The following is a 24,427-nucleotide window of genomic DNA, read 5'->3' as shown; positions in this document are numbered from 1 at the left end:
TCTCTCTCTCTCTCTCTCTCTGTCTCTCTGTCTCTCTGTCTCTCTGTCTCTCTGTCTCTCTCTCTCTCTCTCTCTCTCTCTCTCTCTCTCTCTCTCTCTCTCTCTCTCTCTCTCTGTCTCTGTCTCTGTCTCTGTCTCTGTCTCTGTCTCTCTCATTCTCTCTCTCACCAAGGCGGGAGATGGTGTGGGCATTGACGTGGCAAGGGAACTGAACTGGCCCCTGGAAGTCGGCATGGGGGACCCTGCGGTAGGTGAGCCTGAAGCCCTCTGCCTTGCCAGGCTTGCTGGGGAGCTCCCATAGCACCTGGACTGCAGTGGAGTTCACCACCTTGGTGAAGAAGGTAGGGGGAGAGGGCACTACAGGAGGACAGATGAAGATTAGAACATTGGATGTAAAAAATAGAAATTAATCAATGATTGAAAAGGTCAGCGGAAAGATAGAAAGACTATAGATGGTTAGAGACGCAGTATGAATGAGAGATTGTGTAGTAATTCAATTCATATGGAGAGAGAGAAAAAGAGAGGGGTGAGGATGGAATGATGATAAAACTCAAAGAGATAGTAAGACAGGGAGGAAAAACAAGGGAGTGTTTATCAGTGACAGTAGATGGTTGGAATAGTATATGGGAAATTAAATAAGTGCACAGACATGGAGAGAACAGATGAGAAAAGTGGGATGTGAGATGTAAAATTGATGAAATTACATAAAGAGAGGGAAGAGGCGATAAACACCTTTGATCGATCACAAGTTGTAAATAAAAAATCTCAATCTTACACCAGCCATATTCTAAATCTTATACTAGTCTAGCTACATCATCCTAAGCACTCTGCTGTCCACTTTGTGCAATATACATGGAGCTACTGTATTTGGGGTAGGGGGAAGTACAGTTTGACATTTTCTCCCATAATATAATAGAACCCATTTATTTGGTTACATTTAAATACAGTATCTATGTTTAGGAATGCTTATAAATGGGAGTACATGTTTTTAAATGTTTACAAATAATAAAATACTCATTTATTAATAGTATATGTACACTATAGGTATAATCATACACAGTTTATAAATGGTTATTGTTGAAAGTAATTATAAAGTGTAAGTGATCGTAGCAATAGCATGTTCCTGGTGACTTACCGCCCCCTAGTGTTGTGGCGACCACAGTGCTGGACTGCTGGCTGGCGCCCAGTGGGGAGTAGGCCTTGAGGTAGATGGAGTAGGTGGTTGCTGGCTCCAGGTTGGTGAAGTCATGCTGGAAGGTAGTTTTACTGACTGCCTCCTGCAGCTCTCTACTGTCTGGCTCTGGGGGGAACAACAAGCAGTGTTATAATTAGGGTTAGGTTCCATTGCAGCAGGCACACTCAGTCAAGTGCAGCTAAAGTATTTAAAAGAAAAGAAAATATTATCTCAATTTCTTAAAAAATCTGTCCTTAGTAAACATATCATTAGGCTGGCTTTCACCTGGCCAGTTCTTTTACATCAGCACAATGGAGGAGAAGAGGCTATCTCTGCTTTGAACGCTGACAGATTATCACACAAAGACTCTCACTCACCGCTGATCTTGCGGATGTGGAGCACATAGCCGATGATGCCGTCGGTGATCTCTACGGGCGGCTGGATCCAAGCGAGCTGCAGGGCGCTGGGGGAGAGGGCGGTGGCCGTGAGGCCCTGGGGGGAGTCGGGCAGATCCTTAGCCAGGGACACGGCCAGACGGGCGCTAGCCTGGTTGGTGCCGGCCATGTTCTCAGCGATGCACTGGTAGATGGCCTCGTCCTCCGAGGTGATGCGCGTCACGGCCAGGGTGCTGGAGGATGTAGATTAAAGATGATTTTTTTAATCATTTATTTGAGTTAGGACATATTAAAACATTGATATATTGGGTAAACAACAAGGGTTAATTTCTAACAGATGGGTTGGTTGTATGAATATGCATTCAAGCAAATATTCAGATATACAATGGAATTATTTGTGATTCAAAACATAATCAGGCAGCTAATGAATCCCATCCTCTCGTGTTCTGTGCAAATACAGAACTTCAGCCTACTGAACAGAGAGAGATGTCAGCCACTGTCGAACAGTGCTACCTTGAGGTGGAATATATGAACTGCTCTTCTGTAGGTCTGACCAGTCTTGATGAGAATGATATCATACCAGCACTAACTGATTTATATCACTTGAGAGGATCGGACCATGGTCCCAAAGCGTACACATCATTCAGTTAAATTGGTCATTCATAAATAATGTCTCAGATATGTCAAGGCAAAAACATTAAACACAGGATAATGGAAAGATCAGCATAATTTCAAAATAGATTTTACACATATTTCACCATTTCTGTTCATGGACTTTAGCCTAAATCAACTGCTAGTATGTGGGAATAACAAAATAATCTCTATTGCTGCCCAACTTTAGTAGTTCGTTTCTGCTTTCAGTGGACAACCTTGGTTCCAGAGAATCAGGATGTTGATTTGGGGGTCTGACTTTACAGATTTAGCGTCTATTGTCGACGAATGTTTTACTGATTTTGATATGTGTTTGTTTTACATACTTAAGCTGAATGCACTGACTGTAGGCCTAATTCACTATAGATAAGACTAAATGACAAAAAAAACGTACATGTAAACCCAGGGGTGTATTCATTATATAACCTGCTTACCGTTTAACAACCAAATGGAAGCAAACACAGCAAAACAAGAGTTTCTATTGGACAAATTCAGGGAGGTCCCTTCCCATTTCATTCAGTTTGCTTCCGTTTAAGAAATGTTTTGCAAGAGAATCGGCGGAATGAATACACCTCTGGTGTACAGTACCTGTTGTTGTTGGTGAGCTTGACATTGTCACCGGGCATCAGGATCTTGCCATTCTTCAGCCAGATGAGGTGAGGCTCGGGGACGCCCTGGGCCACACAGGTGAACACAGCACTGCCTCCCGCTGGTTTTGAGACAGACTGCGGCCACTGCATGAACTCAGGGGGAGCTGGTGGGAAGAGAATGATGTAAATTCAGCAAAAAAAGAAACGTCCTCTCACTGTCAACTGTGTTTATTTTCAGCAAACTTAACATGTGTAAATATTTGTATGAACTGAACAAGATTCAACAACTGAGACATAAACTGAACAAGTTCCACAGACATGTGACTAACAGAAATTGAATAATGTGTCCCTGAACAAAGGGGCAGGGGGTCAAAATGAAAAGTAACAGTCAGTATCTGGTGTGGCCACCAGCTGAATTAAGTACTGCAGTGCATCTCCTCATGGACTGCACCAGATTTGCCAGTTCTTGCTGTGAGATGTTACCCCACTCTTCCACCAAGGCACCTGCAAGTTCCCTGACATTTCTGGGGCGAATGGCCCTAGCCCTCACCCTCTGATTCAACAGGTTCCAGACGTGCTCAATGGGATTGAGATCTGGGCTCTTCGCTGGCCATGGCAGAACACTGACATTCCTGTCTTGCAGGAAATCACGCACAGAACGAGCAGTATGGCTGGTGGCATTGTCATGCTGGAGGGTCATGTCAGGATGAGCCTGCAGGAGGGTACCACATGAGGGAGGAGGATGTCTTCTCTGTAACGCATAGCGTTGAGGTTTCCTGCAATGACAACAAGCTCAGTCCAATGATGCTGTGACACACCGCCCCAGACCATGACGGACCCTCCACCTCCAAATCGATCCCACTCCAGAGTACAGGCCTCGGTGTAACGCTCATTCCTTCGACAATAAACGCGAATCCGACCATCACCCCTGGTGAGACAAAACCGCGACTCGTCAGTGAAGAGCACTTTTTGCCAGTCCTGTCTAGTCCAGCAACGGTGGGTTTGTGCCCATAGGCGACGTTGTTGCCGGTGATGTCTGGTGAGGACCTGCCTTACAACAAGCCTACAAGCCCTCAGTCCAGCCTCTCTCAGCCTATTGTGGACAGTCTGAGCACTGATGGAGGGATTGTGTGTTCCTGGTGTAACTCGGGTAGTTGTTGTTGCCATCCTGCATCTTTCTTTTGGTGTTTTTCAGAGTCAGTAGAAAGGCCTCTTTAGTGTCCTAAGTTTTCATAACTGTGACCTTAATTGCCTACCATCTGTAAGCTGTTAGTGTCTTAACGACCGTTCCACAGGTCCATGTTCATGAATTGTTTATGGTTCATTGAACAAGCATGGGAAACAGTGTTTAAACCCTTTACAATGAAGATCTGTAAAGTTGTTTGGATTTTTATGAATTATCTTTGAAAGACAGGTTCCTGAAAAAGGGACGTTTCTTTTTTTGCTGAGTTTATTTGTTGTAAGTGTATTGATTCATCTTTGTATCAATTGCATTTGCTTGTGATACTATGTAACTTTGCATGAAAGTAAAATATAGGACTAGCACTTTCAAAAAGTCAAGAGGGGAGGTGGAGGATATGAGGAAAACGGAAGGAGGCCAATAGGAGAGGAGAAGAGGGGAGAGGAGAAGAAAGGAGAGTAAGCAGGTTAGTGATGTGGAGCGATAAAAAGGTTGTTTGGAGAAAAGATAGGAAGAAGGCAGAAGAACAGTTGTACAAAAAAGAGGAGGATGACAATAGAGGAAAGATTTTGAGGGTGAAAGTAGAGAGAGGGAGAAAGGCATTGATTAGAATGACAAGGCCTTTTGGGGGAGAGCATTGAGTTCTATGTGCTGCCAGTCTTATAATGAACTATAGAGGGCAGTACTGATCATGTTTTTGGGCAGCTGTACTATCATATGAAGGTGGTTATGATCATTGCAGTCCTTATAGTAAGGACCTTGAGAAGTGAATGTGATTTGATCATATCTCTAGACCCTATAGTTTTATACACTTTCCTCTAACTTGGTAGAAACATAGCTCTCAGATCTAACTATCTAAATACACAGTAGGCCCCTGAGTTTGTCCTGACCATGTGACCTGACCAGGAAACACTTTGTCCTTAGTTATAGTAGCCTATAGCATACTACCCACATTACATATACCTCAATGTGTATCAATACATACAAACATCCCTACATGTACCACAACAGATCGATAAAAACATTCCCAATGATTTCCCCTCCTCTCCTCTTCCCGGAGCTTGAACTTAACATATGGAGAGCCTAGACTTCCAGAGGACAGCCTAGCCTAATCTAACCCTAACCCCAGTCCCCACTTCTCTATCCCCCTCTGACCCTCCGGTGTCCCCGGGACAGATGTAGGGTTCGTCGTCCCGCCTGACACCAGGCTCAATAGCACACAATGGGACATGCATATATGTAGAGACCCCCAGCCCCTTTGCCCCTAAGCATCTAATTGATCTATTGACACTGACACCCCCTGAGCCCCTGCCCTCACCCCTCCCTGGCTGAGACCCAGAGAGATTGGGCCTGGGAAGAGAGAGAAACAGGGTCCAGGGGGAGGTAGAGAGGGAGGGAGGGAGAGTATGAGAGAGAAGAGAGAGATATAGAGAAAGGGAGCGAGAGAGATGGAGAAAGAAAGAAAGGGAGAGGGATGGAGAGATGAGGTTGTGAGTACTGGAGGATGTGTGTGTGTGTGTGTGTGGGGGGGGGGGGGTCAAGGGTCATAGAGACACCCATTAAAATAGAAGACCATTAATCAATGGAAGCATAGATTTTATATTCCCCAAACTGCTTTCCCTCTGATGGGCCCCAATTTCTTTAAACATATGGACACCAATACAGATCCCCAGGATCTATAAAAGGCTTGGAGGGAGTTGTTGTTGAGCAATGGCCGTCAGAGTGTCTTTTGTCTTTTGCTTGTTTGTTTAATCGGTAAGAGGAATGTTGAGGGAGATGTGAGGACATAGAGAGACATGAAAAGAAATTGAATTGCAAGAGAACTCGTGGAGTTAATCTGAAGTTCACTTCAGCCTGTCTTGTAGCTGCCTGTTTGAGTATGTCATTAAATCTAAGGCATTGCCTGCTGTGGCACTGAGCATTGTAGTTTTTAGGTTAATGGCCTTCAAATATGTCTACACTATGTTTTTTCCATTATATTTCACACCGAATTCTCACAGAGCTCTAATGGATGATGTACAATAACTTGAAATTGAGAGTGACTATATCATGTCACTAGCCTGATGATGTGTCATTTCATTATTGGTGATGATAGCATGCACTGCTTTCATGCACCCAGCCTGCTGCTGTTCTGTGAATAAGTTGCGTTTGTGTTAGGGTTAGGAGAGATGATGACGGCGGCGGGGGGGACTAGTGAGGGATAAATAATGGGCCGATTGTTGGGAAGGGCGACTGGAATGGATGTCTGAAGCACAAGGGGGGGTGTTTTGTGTGTGTGTGTGTCACATGTGTGTGTAAGTGTGTCATCAATCTACACCCAAATAGCCTTCTCTCGCCATGACTCCAGGTACACTTCACACTTCAGCTAAGTTTTTTGGTTTAAGTGGAACGTAGAAAAACTCATTTTCTCACTGGTTTTATTACATGGTCTTTACACCCAATAGAGGTGGAGCCAAGGAGAGAATTGCTGTCCATCCCTTCAACTAGTCAACTGTGTCTCTCCAGCTGAGATCTGTCAGCTTCAGTGTCCATACAGGCCAATCCATAGCACGTATTGATCAATTAGTCTTTTAGCAGAGTCTTAGACCTGACCTTGAGTTTCATCACCAGGGTCATTCCTCATCACTTTCCTTCCTTTGTTTAGCTTTTTGTCTATTGTGGTAGGAGTATATTTTGAAATATATATCACGTAGATTATGTTGTTACTAGTTATAATTTCCTAGATAGTGTGAATCAGAGCTATATAGAGATCCTTATACAGTATGACTTGAATATGGCCCTCATCTCAGTTACTTCATATACATTGTGTGAAGTATATTTATCAAAAAGTAACTGATTTAGTTCTAACACAATTTATTTTGTATATCGAGTTTTGGAATATGTTTTACATATTTACATAATAGACACAATTTGGTATGTTTCTAAAATGTGTTTTATAGTCCGCTTACAAAGTATGACGGTGATGTTTTTAAGTTTCTACATTCGGATATTTATGTTTTCTAATCCATATGGTGTGTTCTGTCACTTAAGTGACACATTCATGAAATAATACCCTCTTTCCAAATATGTATGTTCTACTTTCTGACATACAGTGGGGAGAACAAGTATTTGATACACTGCCGATTTTGCAGGTTTTCCTACTTACAAAGCATGTAGAGGTCTGTAATTTTTATCATAGGTACACTTCAACTGTGAGAGACGGAATCTAAAACAAAAATCCAGAAAATCACATTGTATGATTTTTAAGTAATTCATTTGCATTTTATTGCATGACATAAGTATTTGATCACCTACCAACCAGTAAGAATTCCGGCTCTCACAGACCTGTTAGTTTTTCTTTAAGAAGCCCTCCTGTTCTCCACTCATTACCTGTATTAACTGCACCTGTTTGAACTCGTTACCTGTATAAAAGACACCTGTCCACACACTCAATCAAACAGACTCCAACCTCTCCACAATGGCCAAGACCAGAGAGCTGTGTAAGGACATCAGGGATAAAATTGTAGACCTGCACAAGGCTGGGATGGGCTACAGGACAATAGGCAAGCAGCTTGGTGAGAAGGCAACAACTGTTGGCGCAATTATTAGAAAATAGAAGAAAATAGAAGAAGTTCAAGATGATGGTCAATCACCCTCGGTCTGGGGCTCCATGCAAGATCTCACCTCGTGGGGCATCAATGATCATGAGGAAGGTGAGGGATCAGCCCAGAACTACACGGCAGGACCTGGTCAATGACCTGAAGAGAGCTGGGACCACAGTCTCAAAGAAAACCATTAGTAACACACTACGCCGTCATGGATTAAAATCCTGCAGCGCACACAAGGTCCCCCTGCTCAAGCAGGCGCATGTCCAGGCCCGTCTGAAGTTTGCCAATGACCATCTGGATGATCCAGAGGAGGAATGGGAGAAGGTCATGTGGTCTGATGATTCAAAAATAGAGCTTTTTGGTCTAAACTCCACTCGCCGTGTTTGGAGGAAGAAGAAGGATGAGTACAACCCCAAGAACACCATCCCAACCGTGAAGCATGGAGGTAGAAACATCATTCTTTGGGGATGCTTTTCTGCAAAGGGGACAGGACGACTGCACCGTATTGAGGGGAGGATGGATGGGGCCATGTATTGCGAGATCTTAGCCAACAACCTCCTTCCCTCAGTAAGAGCATTGATGATGGGTCGTGGCTGGGTCTTCCAGTATGACAACGACCCGAAACACACAGCCAGGGCAACTAAGGAGTGGCTCCGTAAGAAGTATCTCAAGGTCCTGGAGTGGCCTAGCCAGTCTCCAGACATGAACCCAATAGAAAATCTTTGGAGGGAGCTGAAAGTCCGTATTGCCCAGCGACAGCCCCGAAACCTGAAGGATCTGGAGAAGGTCTGTATGGAGGAGTGGGCCAAAATCCCTGCTGCAGTGTGTGCAAACCTGGTCAAGAACTACAGGAAACGTATGATCTCTGTAATTGCAAACAAACGATTCTGTACCAAATATTAAGTTCTGCTTTTATGATGTATCAAATACTTATGTCATGCAATAAAATGCTAATTAATTACTTAAAAATCATACAATGTGATTTTCGGGATTTTTGTTTTAGATTCCGTCTCTCACAGTTGAAGTGTACCTATGATAAAAATTACAGACCTCTACATGCTTTTTAAGTAGGAAAATCTGCAAAATCGGCAGTGTATCAAATACTTGTTCTCCCCACTGTATATGCCGTTTGGTTCTGACACTCATATCTAACAAGAGCAAGTCCCCCTCAGTAAGCCGACAGCTATGGGATCTGCATTTTAAAGCATTTCAACGATTCCAACCTTTTCCACATTTTTCATATGAAAATGTTCTACCCCAAAATGGATGAGGGGATGGTTATAACTGGCGCTCCATTCAGAGAAAGCAGTCATCACACAATGGCCTGGCACCCTTTGTGTCCCCCCTCACTCGGTGTGTCCCCCTGAACTCTGTCCCCCACCGCCTGACCACCAGCTGTGACGAGAACAACTGCCGGCGCCCCCCCCACCCACCCAAACACCGTAGTAATGAACGACAGGGGGTGGGGACTGGGGGAGTGGTCACCTTCCTCCCTCTTTGGGGATGCATTTATCTTACCCTCCTCCACCTCCAACCCCACCCCCTTCTCTCTCTCCTTCCATATCTGTCCAGTCCGGTACGGTGTCCCGTCCTCTCTCCTCCCTGACTTTGACGATTTTCCTATAGCAGGCCCTCCAGGACAGGGACAGGAGTAAGGGATGAGAGGTGATCCCTCCCCTCCCACACACAATGACCATCTTCACCTTCTGCTCCTTCTTTTTTCTCCCTCGTTCTTTCTCTCCTCTCTCCCATTGTTCAAATCTCTGGCCTTGCATCTGTCCTGTCCTATCCTGGCTGTCCTCCTGTCCTGTCCATGACCATGACTGGTTCAAGAGCAGAAGGGAGAGGGAATTGGACTGTCTGTCATGAGGACAGTGTGTGTGAAAGAGCAGACCTCTATGCCCTCCAATAACCTCCTTTACGCAGTGCATATGGCTAAGGGTATCCAACTTTAAAGTAGGACTTTCAACTTGTGTGGAGTCTGACATCATAATAACAGCATGATATCTCAGGGTATTTTATATTATTCTATATTATCAGACTTGCCTTATTGGCAGGAATAGGGAACATGTGAGAGCTAAAAATAGGTGAATGAATTAGTCTCATGGTCATTGCTATTCTATATGATTTGTGCCTAACCAATACCTTTGTATCCTTATTATTGGGTGCAGCATGGCAATTTTAAGTCCATACTATGGTGGTGGATTGTAGCCAAAGTATAAAGTATCATAGAAAATATTGAGAGGACATCCTAGCTTAATATACCCCGAGTATCACACTTTGAAAGGGACTAAGATTTTAGGTCACTTTGGGCCTCCATTTGACATTGACAATGTCCATGAACCAATAATTTCACCCATTTCATGTGACCACCATCCTAAAAAGGTCTTTGTTCTTTTTTCTTTAACAAATAGAGAAATAAATCAATTAATTAATACATTAAAGACCACCTCGTCCAGGGCCAATCCACTTGTGAAAGACTGATAGGGAGAACTATTGATTGACCAGGTCAAAGAGGCTGACACAACATGGATATGGGAGAGCCTTAACAGCTGGGTGCAAAGTAGAGTGATTTAAATGGAATACGGGGGTGAAGGGATATATGGATATCTAGGTTACATGACTAAGATGTAGATTACCTTCTTTTAGTTTTTTACTTTCTAGGTAATATTTTGCTAGCTTGGTAAGGGTTACATTTTGTTAGGTATTATGTTAGGTGTTGGTAGCTAGGGATTGTAACAGTTTGCTTACTACTAGCTATTGTAACTAAGCAAGCAAGCCTTGTCGAAACCAGAACGCCCATAAGGGCAGGAGCCTATCTCCTGTTCCTGTAGCTTGAGGCAGCTTTATGTACAAGTACACCCCCTGGGCAGGACGCTAGCCTATCACAGGTATTGTAACTACGTATTGTAATAAGTCCTTCAAAACAACTATATTTGGCTAGATCATTAAGGAAAAGCTAAAGACATTGTAATATACTGATTGACTTTGAAAGTGCAAATGCAATATTAGATATATTACATCAACATCAATATATTGCATATACAGTATCAGTTACATAGTCAGTGGCAATTATCGCTTCTAGAGAGGCAGGGGAGCAAACACATGATGCTGATATACAGTGCATTCGGAAAGTATTCAGATCCCTTGACTTTTTCCAGATTTTGTTACGTTACAGCCTTATTCTAAAATGGATTAAATAGTTTCTTTCCTCTGATAAATCTACACACAATACCCCATAATGACAAAGCAAAAACTGTTTTTTTTTAACATCTTTGCAAATGTATTAAAAATGAACAAATGAAATATCACATTTATGTAAGTATTCAGACCCTTTACTCAGTACTTTGTTGAAGCACTTTTGGCAGTCTCTGAGCTCTATGGACAATTCCTTCATGGCTCTGTTTTTGCTCTTACATGCACTGTCAACTGTGGGACCTTATATAGACAGGTGTGTGTCTTTCCAAATCATGTCCAATCAATTGAATTTACCACAGGTGGACTCCTATCAAGTTGTAGAAACATCTCAAGGATGATCAATGGATACAGGATGCACCTGAGCTCAATTTCGAGTCTCATAGTAAAGGGTCTGAATACTTATGTAAATAAGCTATTTCAATACATTTGCAAAAATGACAAAAAAACTGTTTCCACTTGTCATTATGGGGTATTATGTGCAGATTAATGAGAATCCATTTCAATCAATTTTATAATAAGGCTGTAATGTCACAAAATGTGAAAAAAGTCAAGGGGTCTGAATACAAAATCAAATCAAATCAAAATCAAATCAAATCAAATCAAATTTTATTAGTCACATACACATGGTTAGCAGATGTTAATGCGAGTGTAGCGAAATGCTTGTGCTTCTAGTTCCGACAATGCAGTAATAACCAACAGTAATCTAACCTAACAATTCCACACTACTACCTTACACACACACACAAGTGTAAAGGGATAAAGAATATGTACATAAAGATATATGAATGAGTGGTGGTACAGAACGGCATGGCAGATGCAGTAGATGGTATAGAGTACGGTATATACATATGAGATGAGTACTGTAGGGTATGTAAACATAAAGTGGCATAGTTTAAAGTGGCTAGTTTAAAGTGGCTAGTTTAAAGTGGCTTAAAGTGGAATACTTTCCAAATGCTCTGTAATCCTATCCATAGTTGTTTATGGTAGGGCAATTTTTTTCCTATTATGTTGTTGGTCGCTCACATTACCCAGAGATGGTCCTTAGTATATTGGTCAACCCTTAGGATAGCCAATTAAAATGGGGGAGGGTGAAATATGAGGAGGGTGAACATATGGACAGTTCCTGGGTGATGGATGGGCCTGATGGATGAGGTATTGGTAGCAGTGGACACACACACACACACACACACAAGTCCAGCTGGAGACCAGTGTCAATGCTTAATTACAAGTGGGAACTCGGGGTCTCTCTCCCGCCAATAGTATCACCAAAAACGACCAACCCCCATCCACCCCGGTACCTAACCCCTCCCTTCAAAGCTCTAAGGGGGCCAAAGGTGGGGTGAAAGGGTGGAGCTTGGGTATCGACTCCTCTCTCCCAAACTCACCCCTTTTCCTTCCCTGGCAGAAGTCATGGCCAAATCCAATACAGGTTCATGTGATGGGATCAGCAAGTCCCAATAGCCCAAAGCCCAAACCCTACACCCACACACTCCCACCACCACCACACTTTCTGGACATTGACCTCCCCCCCCCCCCCACCCTCCCCTATCCTGCTCCTGTGATCATGTGTATCTGTCAGTGTCATGATCAGTTGATGGTCAGTTACTGACCCAGGATAAAGCTTTATCAATGTGATCAGCAGCACTGGGTTGAAACGATAGAACCATTGGCTGAGGTCACTCTGTGACATGTAAAGCTATTCTTGGAGGATATCACTTACTGTATAAATGCTTAATTAATCATTTAAACTTTACTTTGACTCAGGCTCTGCCTCTTAGTGAGGTGAGGCAGGTACAGTATTACCGTTTGCAGACTATTGTGTTGACCTTAACTGTACTCTCCTGGCTCTGATATTTAATTTTCACATTGTCATGTTCAGCACAGTGCCAGCAACATTGTTGGATGCGAAACTAGGCCAGCTCAGTACAACTTGGCTCAGGTTACTTCGGCATAGTAGTGTGAAAAGGGTATAAGTGTTAGGAGGGAGCTCACCTTGCACCACCAGTCTTCCCAGTGCAGTACGCCTCATCCTGGTCCCGGGGCGGTTGGCGGCGCACACGTACACCCCCGAGTGCTGCAGCGACACGTCCGAGATCATCAGGTTTCCAGTGCCCAACACCTGGATGCCCTCCACCCCGATGGAGCGCCCATCTGGAGAGAGCACACACACACAAAGGAATAAGACATAGGCCAACATAATACAAAAAAACACAGGGTTTAATGAAAATCAAGTTTGAAACCGTAAGCTTATAGGAGGGTTGGTTGTTTAGCAACAAAATCAACACGTGCACAACTATGTGGCAAAACAGGTTTGGCTTACATTGTTGACAACATGTAAACTATATTTCATCTCCAATGTTTATTAAAAACAAAGTTGTACAATGAGCACTTGTTGTCTCTCAAATACATCATTGCAATTGTTGGTTAGCTAGCTAGCACATTTTTGCCATGTTAGCATAGATGTGACATCAGTCAAAACACCTCAAAACAAGTTATGGTATCAAGAAGAAGATAAAACTAACTAAAACGAGCCACTTACGATTCCCCACACGACAGTTTATTGTCATTGTTGCTAGCTATCTGGCCACCCACAATCACAACAACAACAGCCTTCTGCCCCATTGAAGGGGCACATTATTTTCGTGATGTTCTCAACTCACTCATCTATAGAGCAACATAGTGCATAATACGCAGAATAGCTGATACAGAGATCAACTCATTGTTTAGCTACAGTCGTGGCCAACAGTTTTGAGAATGACACAAATATGATTTTTCACAAAGTCTGCTGCCTCAGTTTGTATGATGGCAATTTGCATATACTACAGAATGTTATGAAGAGTGATCAGATTAATTACAATTAATTGCAAAGTCCCTCTTTGCCATGCAAATGAACTGAATCCACAAAAAACATTTCCACTGCATTTCAGCCATGTCACAAAAGGACCAGCTGACATCATGTCAGTGATTCTCTCGTTAACACAGGTGTGAGTGTTGACGAGGACAAGGCTGGAGATCACTCTGTCATGCTGATTGAGTTCGAATAACTGCAAAAGGAGGGTGGTGCTTGGAATCATTGTTCTTCCTCTGTCAAGCATGGTTACCTGCAAGGAAACACATGCCGTCATCATTGCTTTGCACAAAAAGGGCTTCACAGGCAAGGATATTGCTGCCAGTAAGACTGCACCTAAATCAACCATTTTTCGGATCATCAAGAATTTCAAGGAGAGCGGTTCAATTGTTGTGAAGAAGGCTTCAGGGTGCCCAAGAAAGTCCAGCAAGCACCAGGACCGTCTCCTAAAGTTGATTCAGCTGTGGGATCGGGGCACCACCAGTACAGAGCTTGCTCAGGAATGCACGCACAGTGAGGCGAAGACTTTTGGAGGATGGCCTGGTGTCAAGAAGGGTAGCAAAGAAGCCACTTCTCTCTACGAAAAACATCAGGGACAGACTGATATTCTGCAAAAGGTACAGGGATTGGACTGCTGAGGACTGGGGTAGAGTCATTTTCTCTGATGAATCCCCTTTCCGATTGTTTGGGGCATCTGGAAAAAAGCTTGTCCGGAGAAGACAAGGTGAGCGCTACCATCAGTCCTGTGTCATGCCAACAGTAAGGCATCCTGAGACCATTCATGTGTGGGGTTGCTTCTCAGCCAAGGGAGTGGGCTCACTCACAATTTTGCCTAAGAATACAGCCATGAATAAAGAATGGTACCAACACATCCTCTGAGAGCATCTTCTCCCAACCATCCAGGAACTGTTTGGTGACGAACAATGCCTTTTCCAGCATGATGGAGCACCTTGCCATAAAGCAAAAGTGATAACTAAGTGGCTCGGGGAACAAAACATCGATATTTTGGGTCCATGGCCAGGAAACTCCCCAGACCTTAATCCCATTGAGAACTTGTGGTCAATCCTCAAGAGGCGGGTGGACAAACAAAAACCCACAAATTCTGACAAACTCCAAGCATTTATTATGCAAGAATGGGTTGCCATCAGTCAGGATGTGGCCCAGAAGTTAATTGACAGCATGCCAGGTTGGATTTCAGAGGTCTTGAAAAAGAAGGGTCAACACTGCAAATATTGACTCTTTGTATCAACTTCATGTAATTGTCAATAAAATACTTGTGAAATGCTTGTAATTATACTTCAGTATTCCATAGTAACATCTGACAAAAATATCTAAAGACACTGAGGCAGCAAACTTTGTGGAAATTAATATTTGTGTCATTCTAAAAAATGTGGCCACGACTGTACTATCATTAACTCAGTGTGGTATAAATTAAGGCTATTGTATGCCATTCTGATTGCATGAGAACAGTTGTTACCCAGCCTGCTCCAGGACACAATGGGCCGGGGGTTCCCTGTGGCAATGCACTCCAAAATGGCTGTCTGGTGGACGGTGATGGTCAGGTTCTGGGGCCCAGAGAGGATAACTGGCTCCTTGTAGATCCTGGAAGCCTCACCTGTAGAGAGAGAAAAAGGACACGAACACACAAAGAGAGAGAAGATAAGACACTACTGTTAGTGTCACGTTCCTGACCTTGTTTTCCTTTTGTATTGTTGTGTTTAGTGGGTCAGGACGTGAGATGGGTGGGCAGTCTGTGTTTGTTCTATGTTAAGTGTCAGGTTTAATTGACCTTGTATGGCTCTCAATCAGAGGCAGGTGTTTTCGTTTTCCTCTGATTGAGAGACATACATAGGGAGGTTGTTTCACATTGTTTGTCGTGGGTGGTTGTCTTCCGTGTCTGTATGTTATTTCGTACCACACGGGACTGTTTCGGTGTGTATGTAGTCTGTTCCTGTTCGTGCGTTCTTCGTGTCTATGTAAGTTCTCATGTTTAGGTCAGTCTACGTCGTTTGTTATTTTGTATCATTTCAAGTGTAGTTCGTGTTCGTTTTTCGTCTTGTCAATAAATTCATTATGTATTCACAACCCGCTGCACCTTGGTTCAATCCCTGCTCCTCCTCTTCGGATGAAGAGGAGGAGGAAAACCGTTACAGTTAGACAGGTTCCTCGGGCTGAACCAGACCATGTTCGGACTTTGGCTTTGGCCTATAGGGATTTTATCAACATTTATGTGATTAGCATAAACGTGGTCAGTTTAATATTCTTTATAGTGTCCAAAACAACTAAATTATAGATTGAAAAGCTACATGAACAAACCCATTGAAAGTCCACTATTGACAGGTCCCTCTAATTATATGATCTATACTGTAAGGGCTGGTTTCCCAGGAACAGATTAAGACTAGTCCTGAAATAAGATGTGCTATCAATGGAGAGTAGCCATTGAGCATGCTTTTTAGTCCAGGACAAGGCTTAATGTGAGTGGGGTCAGTACCACTCACCGGTTACATTGAGCACAGCCTCATGGCTAAAACGTGTGTTGGCGATGTTGGAGGCCATACAACGGTACACCCCGGCGTCAATCCGCCTCACACCAGTCACCTGGAGGATACCCATTGGCAGGAGAGTGTACCTGGACAAGGGAAACGGAGGGGTTTAGAGAGGTGTGAGTGCACACATAGATGTGACATATAGTTCTGCTGAGAATTTAAAAGTTAGCTACTTTTTCAAAATCTCTGTCTGCAGCATGGTAGCTACATCGCTAATGTAGCAAACTATCTTGCAGGGTGACACCAAGTGCCAAGTTCATTAGCAATCATCCCAAAATAATAACATTATGAAACGTGTGTGTCTGTGTGCGTGTGTGTGTGCGTGCGTAGGAGTGTATAGGCCTATATACACTGAGTGTCCAAAACATAAGAAACCCCTTCCTAATTTTGAGTTGTAGCCCCCTTTGCTCTCAGAACAGCATCAATTTGTCAGGTTTAGACTCTACAATGTGTTGAAAGCATTCCACAGGAATGCTGGCACATGTTGACTCCGAAGCTTCCAACAGTTGTGTCAAGTTGGCTGGATGTTCTTTGGGTGGTGGACCATTCTTGATACACAAGGGAAACTGTTGAGCGTGAAAAACCCAGCAGCGTTGCAGTTCTTGACACACTCAACCCAGTGCACCTGGCACCTACTGCCATACCCTTTTGTCTTGCCCATTCACCCGCTGAATGGCACACACACAATCCATGTCTCAATTGTCTCAAGGCTTAAAAATCCTTCTTTAACCTGTCTCCTCCCCTTCATCTAGCGGACCATAGCTTTACCGTGGATGCACCTGGTCAGTCTATGTCATGGAAAGGTGTTCGCAAATGTTTAATACATTCGGTGTATTATGATGATGTTACCTGTTGTCGGTAGTACTGAGTGGGGTTCTGTCCCTTTCCCAAGTGATGTTTGCCTCGGGTACACTATTGACCTGGCACTTGAAGCGAGCCACACCGCCATCGTCCACTGACATGGACTCTGGGTGTATGTGGAACTTAGGGAGGGCTGAGGAAGAAAAACAACAAAAGTTAGATCTCCATTTAACATTTATTGACACGGGATAGTCTCACTGAGAGAAAATCTCTCTTTTGCAAGAGGAGACCTGGTTCAAGATGAGCAGCAGAGCCAACAATATTATACAAATATATATATAAGATGTACATATACTTAATATGCACATGCACAACATATGAAAGTTGTTCATTCGGTCACGTGTGTGTGTGTGTGTGTGTGTGTGTGTGTGTGTGTGTGTGTGTGTGTGTGTGTGTGTGTGTGTGTGTGTGTGTGTGTGTGTGTGTGTGTGTGTGTGTGTGTGTGTGTGTGTGTGTGTGTGTGTGTGTGTGTGTGAGAGAGAGAGCGAAGGGAGAGAGAGAGAGAGGGAGGGAGAGAGCGAGAGAGATGGGGGGGCTACGGGATTTGGGTGTTGAACAGTATGCGCAGGACAGTTTGTGTCTATACAGAATGCACGTGTTTATCTTAAATCTTGTCTGAACACAATGCTTTGTGTGTGTGTTTTGTGTGTGTCCAAGTGTCAGTACACTTACTGGGGTGTACCATTCATCACCCACAATGTCACAAAGAAGAGATGAAAAAGTCTGAGGTGGTCTCGGGTTGCCAGATATGCAACTAAGGTGTTCTCAGCGTGGAGCATCATGTATAACAGTCTATAGATTCCGATGGGGTTTTGGGTTGCCAGGTATGTGACAATTGTGTTCGCAGTATGGAGAACAGACTCTCCTGTTTTGACAGAAAGGGGAATACAAGTAGTGATCTCCTATAGATAAGACAAAAGCCATTGTTTGGCCTCCACTGTTTTTATGACTTCTGAGTAAAGCAGGGACATATAAATAATGTCTGGTGAAATGACTGTAGCATTACAGTGAATGGGAGGACCTGGTAACATTCACTGCTTGTTCTCTCCTAAATCACATTCAGAAGGGAATATTATTGACTAATCGTGTGTTTGTGTAGCCAGGCTACACATTGAACATATTACTCATTGTAAAGCCTTGTTCACATTACCCATAAGCACTCCGTTACGAATGTCATGCATTTCAATGGGGACGTCCACAACGGAGGGAAAATGAAACGCCCCCTTGCGTTTGAAGGCTCCGTTGCGAGAGAGACGCCGCATACTTTGACATTTTCAAAACTTAGCTTCGTCTTCAATCCAGCCAGAGTCCGTTGAAGAACAGAAAGTTACCAAACCACAGCAGAAGGTGAAAATATTTGGTTTTCGTTGATGTCTTTCTGGGATAGCTCGAAACCTATAAACAATTACCCATTATATTATACTCTGGATAAGAGCGTCTGCTAAATGACTTAAATGTAAATGTAAATATGACTGTTGCCTCCCGTTTAAGTTTATTGTGATTGTAATGATATTTTTTTAAATTATAATTATTAGGTGGAGGTCGCTAGCTACAGTGAGGTCCTGAGTGCTCTGGAGCAGGTTTTCATCAAGGATCTCTGTACTTTGTTCCGTTCATCTTTCCCTTGACTAGTCTCTGCGTGCCCTGCCGCTGAAAACATCACCACAGCATGATGCTCCCACCACCATGTTTCACTGTAGGGATGGTGCCAGGTTTCTTCCAGACATGACACTTGGCATTCAGGCCAAAGAGTTCAATCTTGGTTTCATCAGACCAGATAATCTTGTTTCTCATGGTCTGAGAGTGCTTTAGGTGCCTTTTGGCAAACTCCAAGCAGGCTGTCATGTGCTTTTTACTGAGGAGTGGTTTCCGTCTGGCCACTCTACCATAAAGGCCTGATTGGTGGAGTGCTGCAGAGATGGTTGTCCTTCTGGAAGGTTCTCCCATCTCCACAGAGGAATTCTGGAGCTCTGTCAGAGTGACCATCGGGTTCTTGGTCACTTCCCTGACAAAGGCCATTCTCCCCCGGTTGCTCAGTTAGGCCGGACGGCCAACTCTAGGAAGAGTCGCCATCATTCTTCCATTTAAGAATGATGGCGGCCACTGTGTTCTTGGGGACCTTCAATGCTGCAGACATTTTTTGGTACCCTTCCCCACAATCCTGTCTCGGAGCTCTACGGACAATTCCTTCGACGTCATGGCTTGGTTTTTGCTCTGACATGCACTGTCAACTGTGGGACCTTTTTATATACAGGTGTGTGCCTTCCAAATCATGTCCAATCAATTGAATTTACCACAGGTGGACTCCAATCAAGTTGTAGAAACATCTCAAGGATGATCAATGGAAACAGGATGCACCTGAGCTCAATTTCGAGTCTCATAGCAAAGGGTCTGACTTAAGATAGGTAATCTTTGTATTGATACAGTCTTTAAAATGAGTTATTTAGCTACTGTATTTCTCAGTGAAATTAGTTATTGGCTGGTGGAGAGCAACCATGCCAGAAAGAGTAAATTAACCATTTCCTTTAATACTCAATACTATTGTGTCTTGTGTTGTGTATAGATAGATAGGTGAAGTGTTCTCTGTGTATTGTACTGTATGTGTATTGAGTGTTAGATATTCCCTCTACATAAGTGACTGGTACGTAGGTCACCATTACATAAATAACACTAGTGAACCATAAAACAGTACGTAAGGCAGGTGAACTCACATGCCAGCTGAACACGGGCCTTGCGGCTGACCAGCATGCCAAAGCGGTTCTGAGCGGCGCAGTCGTAATCTCCAACATCCGTCTCACTTCCGACTCTGTCTAGTCGTTTCTGGAAGCTCTGGATGAAGAGGGTCCCATTGGGCAGCACCTGTACACGCTCCCCCACAACTACGGGCACCCCGTTCTTGCGCCACGTGATCGAGATGGGACCCTCGCCCTCAACCCGGCAGTCCAGCATCAGCGGCCGATCCCGCACAGCGATGACGTCACTGGGCTCCAATAGGATCGCCAGCTCCTTGGCACCACATACATCTAGAAAGGGGCGTGAAGAGGATCATTGGCTGTTAAGGTTGAGAACATCAGTGTTGGTTCATTTTGTAGACCAGTGCAGTGGGGGTGATGCTATTGCATGTGTCTAATCACCCACTATGGGTGAATTCACAAAGGAACTCAATGTTGGCTATATATAGTAGTTTACCCATACAGTACCTGTTCACCCAATCACTTTAAGATCAGGTAAGAGGACCAGTAAGGGAGATTGATACTCTGACCCTATGGGACAATCCATTAAAGGAAAAACTTCGAACTGAATTTGTAAACTATACCTCACAGAACTTTGTACTGGGGCATTGAGCATGCCATGGCGGGAGCCTTGTCTGTCTCTAATCCATTCATACACCAAGATTCCTATCCCATTCCCTATGTATCTGTGTTTACAAGCAAAGTCTGAGACGCAACAACACAGAAGGGGACCGGAATAGAGATGGACAGCCACGTTCGCCCGGGGACGAACTCTTCCAACCCCAAAAACTGCACTTGACACTCTACACCGGCCAACTGATTGATGGCTGTGTTAATTCCGCGTCCAAAACACTTTTACTGAAACCGGCCACAATAATAGGGCTGAATGCCGGGGAGTCATTGAGCCAAAGAGGGCAGGAACAATGGCTGAGATGGAGGCAGAAGACTAGAGAGGGTTAGTGGGGTCAAGTTAGGAGAACCTCTATTGAACCAAGCGCAGACCGGCAACAATGGCGCAGTGACGACACTCACACTTGTTCTTACCCCACCTTCCGACAACACCCTAGAAAGTCCCATCACCATAAACCTACACCCCCCACTCCCTATGGGGGCCATCTGCCCCTCTTATGCCCCCCCTGCATCCCTGCCTCCCTTTCACCAAGGCTCCGGGGTGACTTTCCCATGCCACTGGATCACCCCATTTGCCTCTTGAAGTTGACCCCACCAACCACCCAAAAACCGCTGTCCCGCCCTGACCCCTCAAGATGGCCGGTCCCTTTCTCCCAGCTGTTGAGGTGGGGGAGGGAAAGGGAGTCAGAGAGTGACACACCCGAAAAGCCTCAATGCCCCCTGCTTTTGAACTTGCATGATAAGACGTACCATCAAAATAACGGAGAACTTTTGCATCTGTTTATCTGAACTGAATAGTCATTTACAACAGTAAACTGTCTACACTGTAATTCTGATCAATTTGATGTTATTTTAAAGGACAAAAAAAATGGCTTTTCTTTCAAAAACAAGGACATTTCTAAGTGACCCCAAACTGTTGAACAGGAGTGTAGCCCTCGCTACTTTGCACAGAAGGACACCTGTTTTCTAAGGGTACCTTGCCAAGCCTTAAAGAAAAAACACTTTTCATTAGTCCACTGTTGACAGAGCCAAACATTTTTTTTTTTACGCCAGCTGTCAAGTTTTTCATTTTGCATCATCATGAAGATGTAGCCGGTGACACGTTGCTTCATGCAAAACCTTTTGGGACTGTATCACCAGATAACTAATGAAACAAATACCAAAATATATATTTATTTTTTGTTGTTGTATTTTCACCCCTTTTTTCTCCCCAATTTCATGGTATCCAATTGGTAGTAGTTACAGTCTTGTCTCATCGCTGCAACTCCCGTACGGACTCGGGAGAGGCGAAGGTCCATGCGTCCTCCAAAACACAACCCAACCAAGCCGCACTACTTCTTGACACAATGCCCATCCAACCCGGAAGCCAGCCACACCAATGTGTCAGAGGAAACACCGTACACCTGGCGACCGTATCAGCGTGCACTGTGCCCCGCCCGCCACAGGAGTCGCTAGTGCGCGATGAGACAAGGATATCCCTGCCGGCCAAACCCTCCCCTAACCCGGATGACGCTGGGCCAATTGTGCGCCGCCCCATGGGCCTCCCGGTCGCGGCCGGCTGCGACAGAGCCTGGACTTGAACCCAGAATCTCTAGACCACGGGAGGCCCTCAAAATATAGTTTTTGAGTGGATTTTCCATTTAAGCTTCTACAGGCCCAAAGTGGTAAGGTCAGGTTCCAAGTTCAGCTCAGAACAACATAATATATCACATCCAGGCTGCATCACATCTGGCCATGATTGGGAGTCCCATAGGGCTGCGCACAATTGGCCCAGCATCGTCCGGGTGTGGCCGGGGTAGGCCGTCATTGTAAATGAGAATTTGTTCTTAACTGACTTGCGTAGTTAAAGGTTAAATCAAATTAAAATAAATACAATATATATGGTATTCCCACTTTCCCCACTTTTTTTGTGCTACCGCATGAATTTAAAATGGACTAAATTGAGATGTTGTGTCACTGGCCTACACACAATACCCCATAATATCAAGGTGGAATTATGTTTTTAAAAATGTTTACAAATGATTTAAAAATTAAAAGCTGAAATGTCTTGAGTCAACAAGTATTCAGCCCCTTTGTTATGGCAAGCCTAAATAAGTTCAGGAGTAGAAATGTGCTTAACAAGTCACATAATAAGTTGCATGGACTCACTATGTGCAATAATAGTGTTTAACATGATTTTTGAATGACTACCTCATATCTGTACCCCACACATACAATTATCTGTAAGGTCCTTCAGTCGAGTAGAGAATTTCAAACACAAATTCAACCACAAAGGCCAGGGAGGTTTTCCAATGCCTCGCAAAGAAGGGAACCTATTGGTAGATGGGTAAATGTAAAAACAGCAGACATTGAATATCCGTTTGAGCATGGTGAAGTTATTAATTACACTTTCGGTGGTGTATCAATACACACAGTCACTACAAAGATACAGGCGTCCTTCCTAACTCAGTTGCCGAAGAAGAAGGAACCCGCTCAGGGATTTCACAATGAGGCCAATAGTAACTTTACAACAGTTACAGAGTTTAATGGCTGTGATAGGAGAAAACTGAGGATGGATCAACAACATTGTAACTACTCCACAATACTAACCTACAGAAATTACTGAGTGAAAAGAAGGAAGTCTGTATATAATAAATTATTTCCAAACCTGCATTATGTTTGCAACAAGGCACTAAAGTAAAACTGCAAGAAATTACCTTTATGTCCTGAATACAAAGCGTTATGTTTGTGGCAAATCCAACACAACACATCACTGAGTACAACTCTTCATATTTTAAAGCATGGTGGTGGCTGCATCATGTTATGGGTATACTTGTCATCGGCATGGTAGATTTAATTTAGGACAAAAAGAAACAGAATAGAGCTAAGCACAGGCAAAATCCTAGAGGAAAACCTGGTTCAGTCAGCTTTCCACCACACACTGGGAGACAAATTCACCATTTAGCAGGACAATAGCCTATAACACAAGACCAAATATACACTGGAGTTGTTTACCAAGATGACACCTGAGTGGCCTAGTTACAGTTTTTACTTAAATCGGCTAGAAAATCTATGGCAAGACTTGAAAATGGCTGTCCAACAATGATCAACAACCAACTTGACAAAGCTTGAAGAATTTTAAAAATAATAATGTTTAAATATTGTACAAAGCTCTTAGACACTTACCCAGAAAGACTCACAGCTGTAATTGCTGCCAAAGGTGATTCTAACATGTATTTACTCAGAGGTGTGAATGCTTATGTAAATTTGATCATTCTGTATTTCATTTTCAATACATTTTCAAACATTTCAAAAAACATGTTTTCACAATGTGATTATGGGATATTGTGTGTAGATGGTGGTGAAAAAAAAAGTTTTAATCGATTGTTATTTCAGGGTGTAACACAAAGAAATGTGGAATAAGTGAAGGGTAATGAATATTTTCTGAAGGCACTGTGTCAGTATAATGGACCAACATATTTTAGATATATGGCTTTCTAAACCCAGTTCAAATTGCTAGGCCACAGCCCAACTTTGCACTGAATAGCCACCATAATAATATGCATCTCTATAGCCTTTCTGCATTAGCCATTGCTTCTTGACGCATCGACAAAGAGATTGATCAAGGGTCCCCTTCTTTTGTGTCTGGATAAACGTATTCACAAGGCTCTAATCTGGGTGATGTGATGCCTTCAATGCAGCAATGCAATCACTATGGCCACCGCTGCTACATATTGCTAGCTAGCGACAAGAAATTGGGTGCTAGATTAAGGCCTTTGAAGTTAGCTCACATGTGCTCTCTCTCTCCATAAAACAGTCAAAAGTTGACCCAACTATGCTAATTATCCATTATTACCATGTGGTCTTTTCTTATATGGATGTGTGATGGAGTGCTCAAATTAGAGGCTTAATTCAATTTCAGAGGTGGAGGGTCCGAAAATAGTTTTGGGGGGTTTTTCCTGAGCAGCAGGGATCCCCCACCCTGTCCTCACCCTAGAGGCTGTGACCCTAATCCTTCAGGGGTCATGAGAGAGTTGATGGAAGGGGGGAGGGGGG

General features: G+C 43.6%; 1 protein-coding gene across 2 annotated transcripts in view; it reads right to left on the bottom strand.

Moving 5' to 3' along the window:
- LOC139558557 (immunoglobulin superfamily DCC subclass member 3-like) overlaps nt 1–24,427 on the bottom strand; it is a 37,959-nt gene that overhangs the window by 4,488 nt on the left and 9,044 nt on the right. For both annotated transcript variants that reach the window (XM_071373741.1, XM_071373742.1), the window contains exons 2-10: nt 19,742–20,053; nt 17,019–17,163; nt 16,122–16,252; nt 15,101–15,238; nt 12,768–12,926; nt 2,809–2,974; nt 1,552–1,802; nt 1,136–1,300; nt 169–357 (exon numbers count right to left, since the gene is read on the bottom strand). In XM_071373741.1, coding sequence (XP_071229842.1) covers nt 169–357; nt 1,136–1,300; nt 1,552–1,802; nt 2,809–2,974; nt 12,768–12,926; nt 15,101–15,238; nt 16,122–16,252; nt 17,019–17,163; nt 19,742–20,053 — 1,656 coding nt within the window. The remainder of the gene's footprint in view (nt 1–168; nt 358–1,135; nt 1,301–1,551; nt 1,803–2,808; nt 2,975–12,767; nt 12,927–15,100; nt 15,239–16,121; nt 16,253–17,018; nt 17,164–19,741; nt 20,054–24,427) is intronic.

The sequence above is a fragment of the Salvelinus alpinus genome, chromosome 29 (assembly GCF_045679555.1).
Source record: "Salvelinus alpinus chromosome 29, SLU_Salpinus.1, whole genome shotgun sequence".
Lineage (NCBI taxonomy): Eukaryota > Metazoa > Chordata > Actinopteri > Salmoniformes > Salmonidae > Salvelinus > Salvelinus alpinus.
Note: the sequence above shows the minus strand (reverse complement) of the source record. Positions and strands in the feature narration are given on the sequence as shown.